Source organism: Heterodontus francisci, chromosome 23 (genome assembly GCF_036365525.1).
Source record: "Heterodontus francisci isolate sHetFra1 chromosome 23, sHetFra1.hap1, whole genome shotgun sequence".
NCBI lineage: Eukaryota > Metazoa > Chordata > Chondrichthyes > Heterodontiformes > Heterodontidae > Heterodontus > Heterodontus francisci.
In genome coordinates, this window is record NC_090393.1 from 67,537,420 (window position 1) to 67,554,669 (window position 17,250).

Genomic DNA, 17,250 nt, shown 5'->3' on the forward strand with positions numbered 1-17,250 from the left:
ACCCAGGCAATGTTGAAACAGGAGGTAAGGCAGATACTAAAGGGGTTTAAAATTGATAAAGAGTAAGTATTAGATAGGCTGTCTGTAGTGGATAAAGCATCAGGACCAGATGAGATGCATCCAAGGATACTGAGGGAAGTGAGGGTGGAAATCGCAGAGACACTGGCCATAATTTTTCAGTCTTCCTTAGATTCGGGGGGTGGTGCTAGAGGACTGGAGAATTGCAAACGTTACACCCTTGTTCAAAAAAGGGTGTAAAGATAAGCCCAGCAACTACAGATCAGTCAGTTTAACTTTGGTGGTGGGAAAACTTTTAGAAAAAATATTCGGGAAAAAAGTAATTGTCACGCGGACGAATGTGAATTGATTAAGGAAAGCCAGCATGGATTTCTTCAGGGAAAATCATGTTTAACTAACTTGCTGGAGTTTTTTTGAGGAGGTAACAGAGAGGGTTGATGAGGGCACTGCTGTTGACGTGGTGTACATGGGCTTTCAAAAGGCATTTGATACAGTGCCACACAACAGACTTGTGAGCAAACTTGTAGCACATGGAATAAAAGAGGCGGTAGCAACATGGATACCAAATTGGCTGAGTGACAGGAAAAAGAGAGTAGTGGTTAATGGATATTTTTTGGGCTGGAGGAAGGTTTGTAGTGGAGTTCCTCAGGGATCAGTGTTGGGACCCTTGATTTTCCTGATATATATTAATGACCTAGACCTTGGTGTACAGGGCACAATTTCAAAGTTTGCAGATGATACGAAATTTGGAAGCATTGTGAACTGTGAGGAAGATAGTGTAGATCAAAAGGACATAGACAAGTTGATGGAATGGGCAGACAGGTGGCAGATGAAGTTCAACGTAGAGAAATGTGAAGTGATTTCATTTTGGTAGGAAGAACATGGAGAGACAATATAAAATAAAGGGTACAATTCTAAAGGACGTGCAGGAGCAGAGGGACCTGGGTGCATATGTGCATAAGTCATTGAAGGTGGCAGGACAGATTGAGAGAGCGGTTAATAAAGCATTCAGTATCCTGGGCTTTATTAATAGGGGCATAGAGTACAAGAGCAAGGAAGTTATGTTGAACTTGTATAAGACACTAGTTCGGTCTCAGCTGGAGTACTGTTTCCAATTCTGGGCACCGCACTTTAGCAAAGACGTGAGGGCATTGGAGAGAGTACAGAAAAGATTCTCAAGAATGGCTTTAGAGATGAGGAATTTCAGTTATGAAGATAGATTGGAAAAGTTAGGACTGTTTTCCTTGAAGAGAAGGCTGAGAGGTGATTTGATAGAGGTACTCAAAATCATGAGGAGTCTGGACAGAGTAGATAGAGGGAAACTGTTCCCACTCATGAAAGGATTTGGTAAGAGAAGCAAAAGTGACATGAGGAAAAATTTTTTCACGCATCAAGTGGTTAAGGTCTGGAATAAGCTGCCTTGAGAATGTGGTGGAGGCAGGTTCAATTGAAGCATTCAGAAGCAAACTAGACAGTTATATGAAAAGAAAGAACATGCAGGTTACGGGGAGAAGGCGGGGGAATGGAACTGAGAGCCTTGCTCTTTCGGGGAGCCAGTGCGGACACGATGGGCCGAATGGCCTCCTTCTGCACTGTAATGATTCTGAGATTCTGTGAAGCCAGGCTCTTCCCCGGTCTCTCCAGATGCACCTCTTGGTGGTTAGTCACAATGCAAATTTCTCAACTGTGGCTCACTCGCTTTTACACTAAGAACAGTGTGATACAGGGATTCCCCCAAGATACATAAAAACCGTAAGACTTTCCAACAGGAAAGGGTATTAGGTTTAAAGAACATTTTTTCCTAACCTAACCCCACCTCCCACCTTCTTCAATCAGCTCTCTCCAAAACCACTTCCAACTACTCCTGAAACAGTTTACACTGTGCTTCGATGGCATTTTCTCTACCACAATCTCATTATCTGTTGGATGAAAAGGTTCTACCAAACTTTTCTTCTCACTCCTAAATTCCTCACATTTAATATCTGAATCTCATGGTAACTTGGCCTTCGCGACAGGATCAATTTGCCTGGATCAACTTTGGCAATTCCTTTCAAAGTCTTGAAAATTTTAATTCAGTTGTTTCAAAGTATCTTTAAAGTAACCAAGCTCAACTGCCTGTAACTTAAATTCCCAACACACAGCATCACTTTGGTTACTTCAATCGATATAATAATGAACACGTCATACTGAAACAAACATGACATACAGACTTGAAGAACCATGGTTTGCAGGGGTGGCTTCATAACCCAGTGAATGATAAACATGCATGTCTCACTTATTCATCTCTGGCCACTTGCTGATTGATCTTTCAGTGAGGACACTTTTCACCTGCTGTTCCAAAGCATGTGATACCACACATCATGTGAAGATTCCCAGACTCGGTAATTACTCTTGAATGGCTCAAACGTCGCATTTGGTTATCCTTGAAATATTTCTGACCCCACCTATCCTCTACTCTATTAACTGTCTGTAGTATATTCATCTGCCATACAGAAACCATGTCCAGTCCACTGGAGATCTGCCTATATAATCATAACCCCTCCCTTCCTATGATTAGCTGACTGAATCTGGACAGCATCTTATTCAATAACATAACCGAGGGCGGCACAGTGGTGCAGTGGTCAGCACCGCAGCCTCGCAGCTCCAGTGACCTGGGTTCGGTTCTGGGTACTGCCTGTGCGGAGTTTGCAAGTTCTCCCTGTGACCGTATGGGTTTCCGCCGGGTGCTCCAGTTTCCTCCCACAGCCAAAGACTTGCAGGTTGATAGGTAAATTGGTCATTGTAAACTGTCCCTAGTGTAGGTAGGTGGTAGGAGAATGGTGGGGATGTGGTAGGGAATATGGGATTAATGTAGGATTATTATAAATGGGTGGTTGTTGGTCGGCACAGACACGGTGCGCCGAAGGGCCTGTTTCAACGCTGTATCTCTCTATGACTCTATAACTGCTTCTGATTTGTTCTGTATTGCTATACTTTTTTTTTTACACTACAGGCAAACACTGGGCTCACTTTATCTGGACCCATTTTCTAATCTGGACCATGTATCACTGTTCAACTTTGGATCCTTGTTCCAATGAAATATAATGTGGGAAAATGTAAAATTGTCCATTTTGGCAGGAAGAATAAAAATGCATATTATCTAAAGGTGAGAGATTGCAGAGCTCTGAGATGCAGAGGGATCTGGGAGTCCGTGTGCATGAATCGAAAAAGGCTAGTATGCAGGTTCAGCAAGTAATTAGGAAAGCTAAAAGAATGTTATTGTTTATTGCAAGGGGAATTGAATACAAAAGCAGTGAGGATGTGCTTCAGTTAGACACAATATATATCAATGATTTGGATGTGGGGACCAAATGTAGTATTTATAAGTTCGCGGATGACACAGAACTAGGTGGGAATGTGTGTTGTGAGGAAGATGCAAAGCAGCTTCAAGGGGATTTGGACAGACTTAGTGAGTGGGCAAGAACATGGCAGATGGAATATAATGTGGAAAAATGAGGGGTTATCCACTTTGGTAGGAGTATTAGATGTGCAGAGTATTTCTTAAATGGTAAGAAATTAGAAGTGTAGATGTATAAAAGGGACCTGGGTGTCCTTGTCAATAAGTCACTGCAAGTTAACATGCAGGTGCAGCAAGCAATTAGGAAGGCTAATGGTATGTTAGCCTGTATCGCAAGAGGATGCAAGTACAGGAGTAGTGAAGTTTTGCTTCAATTGTATAAAACCTCGGTTAGACTGCACTTGGAGTACTGTGTGCAGTTTTGGTCCCCTTACCTTAGGAAGGATATTATTGAAATAGAGGGAGTGCAACAAAGATTCAACAGACTTGTCCCCAGGATGGCAGGACTATCCTATGAAGAGAGATTGGGGAAACTGGGCCTGCATTCTCTAGAGTTTCGAAGAATGAGAGGTGATCTCATTGAAACCTACAAAATGCTTAAAGGGATTGACAGGGTAGATGCAGCTAAGATGTTTCCCCTGGTTGTGGAGTATAGAACCAGGGGACACAATTTCAAAATAAGGAGGAAGCCACTTAGGACAGAGATGAGGAGAAATTTCTTTACTCAGAGGGTTGTGAATCTTTGGAATTCTCTACCCCAGAGGGCTGTGGAAGCTCAGTCATTGAATATGTTTAAAGCAGAGATTGACAGATTTCTAAATACAAATTACATAAGGAGGATACGAGGATAGTGTAGGAAAAAGGCACTGAAGTGGATGATCAGCCACGATCGTACTGAATGGCAGAGCAGGCTCAATGGCCTACTCCTGCTCCTATGTTCCTAGGCAGGCCATTGGTGAGACCACATCTGGAGTACTGTGTACAATATTGGTCTCCTTATTTAAGGAAGGATGTAAATGCGTTGAAAGCAGTTCAGAGAAGGTTTACTAGACTAATGCCTGAAATGGGCAGGTTGTCTTATGAGGAAAAGTTAGACAGGCTAGGCTTGTATCCACTGGAGCTTAAGAGAGCAAGAGGTGACTTGATTGAAACATATAAGATCATGAGGGTTCTTGACAGGGTGGATGTGGAAAGGGTGTTTCCTCTCGTGGGAGAATCTCAAACTAGGGGTCACTGTTTAAAAAATAAGGGGTTGTCCATTTAAGACACAGATGAGGAGAAATTTTTTCTCTCAGAGTCGAGTGTCTTTGGAACTCTCTTCTTCAAAAGGCGGTGGAAGCAGAGTCTTTGAATAGTTTTAAGGCAGAGGTAGATAGATTCTTCATAAACGAGGGGATGAAAGGTTATTGGGGGTAGGCTGGAATGTGGAGTTGAGGTTACAATCAGATCAGCCATGATCTTATTGAATGGCGGAGCAGGCTCAAAGGGCCGAGTGGCCTACTCCTGCTCCGAATTCGTATGTCTGTATAATACTGACTGTTTACCACAATGATCCAATCCTTCTGCAACTGCTTGCATGGTTCCTCATTATCAGTCTTGCCTGAAAAATTTCAAATCAGCTGCAAACATGTAGACATTAACAGTACACCCTGATATTATAATTCATTCACTGAGTATTATAAACTGTACCTCACATCGTTTTACATGTATAACACAGCTGAAACAATTTGGACACTTCGGAGCTGCAACCAGAAATTGATGAGCGCATTCCAAACTGGAAAAGGTCCCTGACTAAACAATTAAACTGTGTGACCTCAGGCCACATTTACTTACAGCACTTTGCGTTTCCGTTCTTAAAGAGGCAGGCTAACTGAATCTTAGCTCCATGGTACAACACTCCTGTTATAAATACATATATTGTGAGTAATACCAGGAGATCTGCATATACGTCTGAAAAATCTCTCTTCAACCTGAAACATTTACATTTATGACTCTCATTTCAGTTTCTGAAGTCAATTTTCTGTTTCGCACCAACTTTACTTCCCATTTCATAAGTCACTTTAGGCGCTGCATAATGACATAACTCCTTGGTAAAGACTTTCTAAAAATCCTAACCTATCAACAGCCACTCTCCTGCCCACCAAGTCAGTAATGATTCTTTCCTGAATCCACTGAATGTACTTTAATGATCAGTTTTTTTTTTACAGTGTTCATTAGCAGATTTCTGAAAATCATTTCCAAGAGTCTTCCTGCAACTGCTGTTAAATCTACTAATAGCGTAGTACCTAGATATCCCCTCAGGCACCTCTTTTTATCCTTTGCCCTCCTTTCTTTTTATCCCTCCCATGCTTGTTTGGAATTCTAAGCCCCTCCCCCCATTGTCATGCACCAATGTAGATAGTCAATTGCACATAATGACATTGCATTTATCTAGCTCAAGATGTAGCTCTAGCTAATGTAAACGTACCAAGTCACATCACAACATCCCACGTACTTGCGTGTCTTCACTTCCTCTAATTCTTTGGTGAGCTTTTCACTTTTCTCCATCGACTCCTGCAGTCTGCGTCTCAGGTCGCTGATTTCCTCTTGTGCCTCAGACTTAATGTCATTTGCAATGACAACTGCAGTCTGGAGGTCAGCCTGAAACTGCCGCCACTCAGCTGACTCCTCCTATTTTCAAAAAATGTTTTGTTTTAAATAAATGCAGATGCTACCAGTGAGGTTTTATAATGGCAAGACGACTAAATTAAGCCAAATTATGAAGAGATTTGAGTTGTGAACCTTTGTCCACTAGAAATGGGTTGGAGGCTTCCCAAACCCATTTCATTCCTTTGCAGGACCATCTCCATTATACACCTTCCAACTCACACTCATTATTGAGCAATATACATAACTATCCCCACACCCAAACATCAACTGTCCATTGGCTGAATGTGACATCATTAAAGTCACTGTGAGGGATACCAGAGTCCAAGCTGAAAATATTGTACCAATTTTTCTCAGGCTCTCTCTTGTTTACACAAGCCTTCACAGAGTTACAGGCAAAATGTTTTTGACAAGATAGAGAGGCCAGCATCTCTTCAGAATACTGCAGATTTAGACTGGGTCAGCCCCTTGGTGAGTGTCTCACACATCATGAGTCTGGTGTATTTTGTAGCATTCTCAGTTATATTGTTTTTGAGTCAATGCACACGAAAAGCTAAACTGCTTTGCAAATTTGTTAGTATAGCTCCATTCTTACAAGTAGCTCACCCTTAGCTAGTATAATAATGCATACAAACAGATTACCAACTGAAAGAACACTGAGTATTAACACACCATCAATGATAGAGTAGCTGCTTGACTGAACATCCCCACTTTAGTCAGGTCACCTGTAGTAGGTGCTACCTCAGAAAATCGGAAACTCCCGAAAGGAAGGGGTGGGAAAAGAGTAAACCAAACCATTCTCACATACCTTGTAACATAGCTGCTGTACCAGTCAGAATGGTGTATGGTATTGGGGCAGTGGGGGTGCAAAGTCAACCAAGAGACATTTACAAGACCATCAAGAAAGTTGGACAAAGAGATGGATACAAAAAAGGGAACTAAAGGACAAAGTATTTTGTTTTTTTCTATTCTGCCAGGATTTAAATTCAGTGAATTTACGAGAAGGACTCTGCTACAATGATGTTCGAAAAAAGCAAATTGAATAACTCACAGTAAAGGAAACAACCTACCCTAAGCCTCCTGTTAAGGATTTTGGTCTCTCTGTCCATATCATGTTTCTGGTCTTGAAGCTTTTTAACAGAGTCTGTGGAGAGGAAGAGCAGTAAATATCATGGTTAGAAACTTGCAATTGTTTCTTCATCCAGCTGCAGCCAGGAGTCCAGATTCAGGGCCTGCTCTGAACACACCCTCAAGGCAGTTGGGGGAAGCCAGCAGAGGCTGTGGTCACCGCCCTTCCCTCTGATTATCTCTGTCCACAGGTAGGTAGCTCCAGAGCCTCCAGTTGCTTCTCTCCCTTAGCCTTCTGGGCCCCATCCCACAAAGGCTGCTAACCATCCCAATATCACCAGATCCTAGTCATGCCCCAACGCCAACAATTTTGGTCCTCGACAATGTTCCAAAAAGCAGCCCACAGCCTAAGGGACCCAAAACTCCTCTTGCTCAGACCTTCCCAACACCAAAGTCTTCCAGATCTGAGTAACAACCCCACCGCAACCCCATACTCTCAAGCCACCACCCCACTCCGGACCATACTCCATTGGCCCACAAACCACACACCCCCACAAACCAAACCCATTATGGTCACAACACCTCCCCCACTCCCCGACCATATTCCCTATGCTCACAAACCACCCCCCACCAGCCCTCCAGATGATACTCCCTGCGCTCACACCCCCCCAGACCCCCCCCACGTGATCATACTCCCTATGATCACAAAACCCACGACCACCCCCCCCCGACCATACTCCCTAAGCTCACAAACTACCACCCCAGACCACACTCCCAACATTCACAACCCTACAGGCCATACTCCCTATGCGGTGGAGTCAGAGTGACATAAACGGGCAGCAGAGGGCTTCAGAGAGATGTATCTCTAAAACGTTGGAAACAATTGAAGAAATTGACACTTGGTGATGCAAACTGGTTTTACAACGATACATCAGTTATGCACAAAGTTCCAGGACTTTGCATTCCGTACACCATCAACATTCTGTCAGCAATCTGTCGAGATTGTAATTATGCTGAAGTTTTTACTTTTCATTTACCACTTGGGTGGTGGGGAGATGTTTGGAGAATGAGAAAGGTTTGCTCTTATGCTGATGTTACCCCGTAACCTTCCAGGATAATCAGGGCCGATTTGTATCCCTGTATAAGAAGGAGAATGTTAGGAAATACAGAATCGGGTATATTGAGAAAAGTAAAATTTATATGACTGAGATACACTGGGTTGAATTAGGAGTCCAAATTAAGTGTTTGGGCCCAAGAACCACAGCATTGGAGAATATGAATTTGTTAGTGAAGTTCGAGTAGCTTCCAGTGCAGTTTTTAAGCCAGCCTATTGTAATAGCAGCTTTTCTCCATTGGAGGGTGTTGATTCACTTTCTAAATCATTTATATAAGGCATGCTCAGTTCACCAACTATCAAATTGCAGCAACTTACAACTGCAGTAATGCTGTAACAAACATTCCATACTTTCTTCTCTCTATCTCACTCATGTATTTATATGTCTTTCCATCACTTTACACGGAGCATGAACTACAGAAAATGCTTGTCAGGACATACTGAATCTCAGATATATAAGATGCTCCCTCCCTAACACAGTATTTAAAACCACAGTGAAATAACAGAAGCCTTAGCCATGTTAACATGCAAGTTTCCCTCCAAGTAACACACCATCCTGACTTGGAACTATATCGCCATTTCTTCAACGTTACTTGGTCAAAATCCTGGAACACCCTCTTTAACAGCACTGTGGGTGTGCCTACACAACAGACTACAGCGGTTCAAAAAGGTGGCTCGCCATCACCTTGTCAAGGGCAATTAGGGATGGGCAACAAATGTTGACCTTGCCAGCGACGCCCACCACTGATTTATTTTTAAATAAGATGTATGATAGCAATAGAGGAAGATCAAAACGTCTACAGCCTAAAGGTACAATGGACTTCTGAGTAACAGTGAAGGTAAAATGTTTGGTGCCTGCACTCACTTCCTGTCCTACAACACTTCAAGGAATACTTGCCTGCCACAATTAAACACACTTATCCATTTTACTGCAGAGTGAATTTTTCTCAGTTGCCAACCAAGATCTGCTCACTGACCTGTGATCTCCCACTTATGTGTCCAAGATACAAGAACTATTCTCCACAGTGCCACCCACCTTGGAGCCTGTTCTCTGCTCCTTGCCTGCTGCTTCCCAATGGCTGTCACTTCCCCATGTCAATCCCCTTCATAAACTGGTGTTCCTCCTTTGCAAACCTAAAGTGACCTTGGGTCTTTACTAGAACCCAATTCTATAATGGACCAAATTTATTATTGTGGGACGTTTATCAGAAGTTAAATGGATGCGATACAAAAATTGCAAACGTTCCTTGAAACTCTGACAGTAACCAACTATAAACTGTCCCATCTGAGCATAAATAGGGTTTGTACATAGATATTTCAATTACAATCCAGCACTTCGCACACAACCTAGAAAAGAAGGAGGAAAGGCATGATGTTTGGTGCTGGATTTCACTGTACTTACTCTCCAAGTCTGAAATGATGAGGTTGTCATGGAGTTTGACTGTTCGATGCTGTTCCACTTCATCCTCTAGTTCAAAAATAGTCTCTTTCATGTCATTTATCTCAGTTTCTTTTTCTTCCAGCTCAACTCGCTGTTTCTCCACATTCAGGTTAAGTTCGTCGATCTGCTTTTTGGCTTCTTCCTGGAAAATTCTGTAGTCATCTTCAACCTGAAACACAGGCAATACAACAACTTAGAAAATACCAAGATTACATTACAGTAGGAACATGCTGCAGCCAGTGACTGATAAAGGTGGAATTTGTCCTTTCTAAAAGGTAAGGGCATTGACAGAAGGCAAGAAAGAGCCAAATAATTCAGGCTTTGAGAGGGAAAGAAAATCACCTGCATCTTAAATAACTTAGCCTGAGAAGTCAGCAGATCAGCAGAACCTCCAGACACACAACATATATCCCTCACCAACAACACTGAAACAATTATCTGGTCTGTTACGGGCAAGTGGGAAACAATGGGGTTGACTTCCACTTTCACTTCTCAACTGACCCCAGATAGTTTTTCAAAAATAGTGTTTTAGTCCGAGTATTTTAAGGGTTGAACAAACAAAGGCAGTTATCTTTCTACACCTATGAGAAAACCTATTTATTAAGCAATACCCGAAAATGATCGCAACCTCACCCACTCACACAGGCACACACACAAGAGAGGTGTTAGAGGATAGCATGCATTTAAGTCAGATTGTTGTAAAAAGAGTTCACTTTGAAAACTTCTTGGTTTTCCGGGAGGAAACCAGGTTGCAGGCCTGATATTCCTTTTCTTGGTTCACTGAAGTATTGCAAATTCTTTTGTTTAAGACGCAAAGTTGGTGGACAATCTTGTTAAAATTTCTCAGATGGAGAGTTTTCAAGGTCACCTTTGGAGTCTGCCTCGGTGGTTTAAAGATGTTACAGGCAGGGTCTTAGACTTGGCTGGAAAGGATGTCTCAGCTTCCTAGTTGGCTGGCTCTGAGAAATCTCTTTTTTTTAAAAAGAAAAACCATCAGGCTGGGTTTTGGTCAGGTGACCACAGATGCTCTCCCCTGGTGTGTCCACTTCATGTCTTTGAACGTGGGCCGTTATTACACAATGGGGTTTATCTTGATAAATTGGTGTTATTTCCCACCTATTATCTTGGCTTTGCAACCAGAGTCGCTGTCTGTGAAGGTCTTAGGCAGCCCAATTCTTGAAGGTAGGAACCATTTAGCATTGAATGGCCTGTTTAACATTCCCCAGAACTAATTCAGTCGTGATGATGAGTTTAGTTTCCAATAGTCATGATGTATATTTGCAGTATAGGAGGGGGTCACCTGGCCTCTTACTCCATCTTGTCTGCAGCAAAATGTGTTCATTTTTTGGAGTTTAATTCACCAGTTCATTTTTACAGTTAATTTCTCCAGTTCACTTTAGTTCATAACGGTTCCTTCTGTGAGTGTGACAGGTCATTTATCTCATTATTGTTTATGGGATTTTGCTGTGTGCAAATTGCCTGCTGAGTTTTCAACATTACAATAGTGACTGCTTAAAGCACTTTAGACAGTCCTGAAGTTGCGAAAGGCTCTGTATAAATGCAGGTCTCTCTCTTTTCTTTATCAGCAACTTCAATATCATTCCTCTTAAGTCAGTTCCTAAATTATGTAGATTGGTCACAAAAGAGCACCTCAGGTGGGCGGCACAGTGGCCTCACAGCTCCAGCGACCCGGGTTCGATTCTGGGTACTGTCTGTGCGGAGTTTGCAAGTTCTCCCTGTGACCGCGTGGGTTTCCGCCGGGTGCTCCGGTTTCCTCCCACAGCCGAAGACTTGCAGGGTGATAGGTAAATTGGCCATTATAAATTGCCCCGAGTGTAGGTAGGTGATAGGGGAATTGAGGGGATGTGGTAGGAATATGGGATTAATGTAGGATTAGTATAAATGGGTGGTTGATGGTCGGCACACACTCGGTGGGCTGAAGGGCCTGTTTCAGTGCTGTATCAATAAATAAATAAAATAAATTAGGTAAACCACTATTCACATTCGGAAAAGATCCATTTACCCCTCTTCTGTACCATGGACGTCCTTTGATCCCTGTGTTTACATTCCCTTTGATACTATGAGTAAGATTTTCATCCTGCTAGCCAGGCATGGAACCAGCTGTCTGTATGGAAAGCACCCAACTTCTATCGATCCGCACCGTCAGTTTTACTCCCGGGCTCCAAGTGATCTACGCCCACATCTTCATTTTGATTGGAACTGCCATAAGGTATTAATCCCTCCAAAGGGCCAGATACAATCTGATAGATGCCTGGCAAACTCTTAGGCCTTCAAAGATGGTTCATGTACAGATAAGACACATTCACATGAAGGGGTAAAGAAAGGGCACCAAAGCTAGACTCACTGAATGATTAAAAATATAGACATTAAAATAAAACAGCAAAGGGATGCTTGTGATAAATGTCAAGTTCATAAGTCAGTTGAGAATCAAGCCGAATATAGAAAGGATTGAGGAGAACTGATGAAGGAAACAGGAGGGGTAAACAGAGTGTATGAGAATAGATTACTGGACAACAGTAATTTTTTTAAATAAACGTATCAATAGTAGAAGGATAACCGAAGGATAGTCAAAGAAAGGGTGAGGCTGATTCGGGGCCAAAACGGAAACAATCTTGGAGGCAGAGGGCACGGCTGAGGTACTAAATGAGTACTGTACATCCATCTCCTCTAGAGAAGAGAATGCTGCCAACGTCACACTAAATGAGGAGGCTGTAGAGAAATTGGCAAGGATAAAAATAAAAAAGAGGCACTTAAAAGGTTGGCAATCCTCAAAGTACAAGGAGTGCGAAGCCCGACTCCCCAAGCGCCCTACCCCCCCGACACTGTGCCACTCAATGGAGCAGGTGGGAGCCGAGGTGCCGCCTGGGCCTCGAGGAGAGGGCGAGGTGTGCAGCCTGTGCCCGGGCAGGGTGTGGCGTGGGGTGGGCCTGGGCCCGACATGCTGGGATGCTGCAGCTTGTCTGTGATTGTTGCAGGGAGTCAGTTTGGGAGAGGACTATTTCGTCCCTTGGGTTATTGAGGGTTTTATCCTTTGATTATTGGGAGGCCTAGTCTCCAGACGCCTGGCACTCAGGCCCACTGGCCTGTGGTTACACCCTAGTGCCCACGAACCAGACCCTCAGCTATGGGTAAATAACCTCATCTCCTTGTGGGTGTCTTGGGAGAGAAGGCAACTAAGAGAGTAGCCCACTACAGAAAATCCAGCGTTGAGTCCCATAGGTGGTTACTTGTCACTTATCAGGCAGCTTTCCAGTAACTGCTGCAGCAGTGCCGGTACCAAACAGTATTGGTTTGATCCTTTACTATGGACAATCCTAACAATGCGATGGGGGGGGGGGGGGCGTCCTGATGCTTGGGCAACACAGGGTCTCCATACTAATTGCCAGGCCTACGCCCTGGAGAGGACACACCAGCTTCGTGGTTAAACATTGAAACATCATGGGAAGAAACAGTTACCGTTATAAGCTCTCGCTCGATTGGCGCAGAGTTTGAGCTCCCAGAGTTGCTTCCGACGGTGGGAGACATCATCGCGTCTCATTGGATAGCTACTGCCCGCCCTGGACTTGGCGGCCGCCAGTCAGTTAGGTCCTGTCCCACCACGACCTGCTTGCTTCAATGGGTGTTTGGAGCTTAGAGAGCCATCTCTCGATAGACAGATTGATAAACTATGCACAGGCAAGACAAACTCAACAAAGACGACATCAGTTTTTTGCATTGCAAGCTGGAACAAGGATCATGCGTCCTGGCCTTGTCAACCTTATCTGCAGGTCGATGATGCATGCAAGACAACAGTGATTGACAGAGAACTTACAAGGCTCAATGTGGACATTGCTGTGCTGCAAGAAACTAGACTCACTCAAAGTGCATCCCTTAAAGAGAAAAACTACATGTTCTTCTGGCAGGGGATAGAGTGGGTTTCGCAGTAAACAAAAAACACTCTACTTGTGATGATCGAACCCACACAGAAGGCTGAGAGCGACGTCTTACTCTTTACTTGTCAACAAGCATGTGCCCAGTCAACCTCATGTGCATTTATGCCCCAACACTCACCTCCACCCCCAAGGTCTATGAGACGCTATCAGTAGAATTCCCAGTATCGGGGGACTGTATCTTCTAGGGAACTTCAATGCAAGGGTGGGAATTGACTACACAGCTTGGCCAAACTGCATAGGGTACCAAGGGATTGGCAAGACGAACAAAAATGGACTCTGCGTGATGTCCTTCCAGGTCCAGGCGTGTCACAAGGTGTCCTGGCGACATCCGAGATCACATCACTGACATCAGCTAGACCTTATCACCAGATGTACCATACTCAACAATGTCCTCATCACTAGCAGCTATCACAGCGCTGATTGCGACACCTTGGGTGTGGCAAGGTCGGGCTTCAGCCAAGCAAGCTTTACCACTCCAAGAAGAAAAGGTCATCCTCGGATCAACACTTGCCATTCCACTGACTGAGAAAGGATCCAGGAGTTCCTCAACATCCTCGATCAGGCTCTTTCGGACAATAATGTCCAAGCCCTGAGTGTGGTGTCAAAGTGTGATCATCTGCGTGTCACTATCTATGGCACTGCACCGTGTACGGGAAAAGAGATCAGAGGAATGCTGACTGGTTCGAGGTTTATTAGACTGAAATGGAGTCAGTTACTGCAATCAGGAGGAGAGCCCCCATGAGCTACAAACAAGTCCCCAGCAAACAAAACCTATGTTCTGAGGTGCCAGAAACAAGTCTCAGCAGAATGCTCAGCACTGCGCCAATCAATTCTGGATAAAACCCTGCAACAGCATACAATCTGCTGCTGAATCCGATGATGTTCAAGTGATGTATGAAGGAATTAAGAAAGCAACAGGCCCAGGAGTAACCAAATCAGCTCACTTGAAGAAAAAGACAGAGGTAATCACCACTGAACCAGCAAGCAGATGGAAAGGTGGACTGAGCATTACTTCGACATCTACGCAACGGAGAACATGGTTACTGAAGTAGCTCTCAGTGCCATTCCAGACTCTCCTGTAATGGGAGGAGCTGGACAGCGAACCCACCACAGTAGAGCTCAACAATGTCATCGGCCTTCTCGCTCACGGTAAAGCCCTGGGAAATGATGGCATTCCACCAGAAATTATCAAAAGTGGAAAACCGGCATTGCTGCAGCATCTTGTGTCCCTGTTAAAAGGCAAGATCTATGCCTCAAGACATGCGTGGTGAAAACAGTCACCTTGTACAAAAACAAGGGTGATCGTAGAGACTGCAACAATGACTAGGACATCTCATTGCTAAGTATTGCAGGGACAGTTCAGAGCTGGCAGATAGACAGTCAACATGATTTTCTCACTTCAGCAGTTACAGGAGAATTGCAGCGAACAGTGCAGACCATTCTACATTGCCTTCAGAGACCTCACCAAGGTCTTTGGTCTCATCAGCAGAGACTGACTCTTCAACTGCTACGGAAATAGGCAGCCCTCCTGGACGCTTGGGCATTATTTCTTCTTTCCATGAGAACATGCACAGTTCTGCCAGTTACAATGCAGTACATCAGATGTTTTCAAGATCTGCAGCGGGGTAAAGCAGGGCTGTGCCCTGGCACCAACTTTCTGGCATATTCCTCACCCTGCTGCTATCGGACACTTGCGGCGACTCAAATTGGGGTATCCAACTGCATACCAGAGCTGACAGCAAGCTGTTCAACTTGACAAGACTGTGCTCCAAGACCAAAGTGTGTAAAGTCCTACTCCGTGAGTTGCTGTTTGCTGATGACGCTGCGCTGACATTCCATAATGAAGTTCACTTGCAACAGCTTGTAAATCAGTTCTCCTGGGCCCGCAAGGAATTTGGACTGACAATCAGCATCAGAAAGACCAAAGTTATGGGCCAGGATGTAGAGACAACACCTTCCATCAACATCGACAACCTCACTTTGGAGGTCAACAGCTTTACATACCTTGGATCAATCACCAGCAATCTGTCCCTTGATGCCAAAATCAGCACCAGGATCAGCAAGGTTGCAGCTGTCATGTCAAAGTTGAGAAGGCAAGTGTGGACCAACAGCAAACTAACCAAAAATACGAAGGTTCATTCTACCAAGCTTGTGTTCTTAGCACCTTCCTTTACAACAGCTAAGTATGGACAACTTATGCAAGCCAAGAAAAACGGATGAACAGCTTCCAGCTCCACTGCCTCAGACAAATACTGGGCGTCCCCTGGCAGGTCAAAGTGCTGAATACAAAAGTACACCAGTGTGCAGGAATCCCCAGCATGTTTACCCTCTTGAGCCAGTGGCAACTCCATTGGCTGGGTCATGTGCGCCAAAAGGAAGACGGTGGCATTCCCAAAGACATGCTCTATGGCGAGCTTACTAACGGCACGAGACATACAGGACTCCCACGTCTGCAAGCAAGACCTCAAGTTGACTGGAATTGGAGTCAATGCATGGAAAGTCCCTGCTGCTGACGGGTGTGCCTGGACACAAACAGTCAGGAAGGGCGCAGAAAAAGCAGAGGACAAAAGATATGGGGAAAAGAGAGCCCGGCAGAAGGAAAAAACATTAGTCGGCCTCGGGCCAATGCTATTCATCTGTGCCAGCTGTTGGAGGGATTGCCATTCAGGAGTTGGCCTCTACAACAGATTACGTTCAATCTAGAAGTGAAATACACCCCAAGCGCAGTCCACTGTCTCGCGAAAGGGACCGATGCCTACTACTCGTTCTACTACGTCACATTAGAAAAGTCTTCTGGCCAGGAGCCAGGATGGGACACATCCTAAATTGCTGAGGGAAGCGTGGATGGAAATTGCAATGCCTCTAGTCACAATCTTCCAATCCTCCTCAGACCAGGTCTCTCGCCTATACACGGTCCATCGCCAACACTTCCCTTCCTTTTCTTGACTTCTCTGTCTCCATCTCTGGGGATAGATTGTCCACTAATATTCATTATAAGCCCACTAACTCCCACAGCTACCTCCAATACACTTTCTCCTACCCTGCTCCCAATTTCTCTGTCTCCAACACATCTGCCCTGATGATGCAACCTTCCACAACAGCGCTTCTGATATGTCTTCTTCCTTAACCGAGGATTTCCACCCCCCCACCCCTCACCACTGTGGTTGACAGGGCCCTCAACCGTGTCCGGCCCATTTCCCGCACCACTGTCCTCACCCCTTCCCCTCTCTCCCAGAACCACGACAGGGTTCCCCTTGCCCTCACTTTCCACCCCACCAGCCTCCACATCCAAAACATCATCCTCCGCCATGTCCAGCGTGATGCCACTACCAAACGCGTCTTCCCTCCCCTCCCCTGTCAGCATTCTGAAGGGATCAGTCCCTCTGCGACACCCTGGTCCACTTCTCCATTACACCCGACACCTCGTCCCCGTCCCACACGGCACCTTCCCATGCAACCGCAGGTGGTGTAATACCTGCACTTTTATTGCCTCTCTCCTCACCATCAAAGGCCCCAAACACTCCTTTCAGGTGAAGCTGTGATTTATTTGTACTTCTTTCAATTTAGTATACTGTAGTTGCTGCTCACAATGTGGTCTCTTCTGCATTGGGGAGACCAAACGCAGATTGGGTGACCGCTTTGCAGAACACCTTCGCTCAGTCTGAAAACATGA

General features: G+C 44.7%; 1 protein-coding gene across 12 annotated transcripts in view; it reads right to left on the reverse strand.

Moving 5' to 3' along the window:
* The window catches only part of specc1la (sperm antigen with calponin homology and coiled-coil domains 1-like a), a 575,263-nt gene that overhangs the window by 304,960 nt on the left and 253,053 nt on the right, over window positions 1-17,250 (reverse strand). For 10 of the 12 annotated variants that reach the window (XR_010977306.1, XR_010977305.1, XM_068055453.1 and 7 more), the window contains 3 exons: window positions 9,586-9,793; window positions 7,072-7,145; window positions 5,823-6,025 (listed from right to left, as the gene is read on the reverse strand). Coding sequence is in view for 10 of the 12 variants with exons in the window: in XM_068055453.1 (XP_067911554.1) it covers window positions 5,823-6,025; window positions 7,072-7,145; window positions 9,586-9,793 (485 nt within the window). In the remaining 2 variants the exon portion in view is untranslated. The remainder of the gene's footprint in view (window positions 1-5,822; window positions 6,026-7,071; window positions 7,146-9,585; window positions 9,794-17,250) is intronic. The other 2 variants (XM_068055452.1, XM_068055451.1) reach the window with 1 other exon arrangement.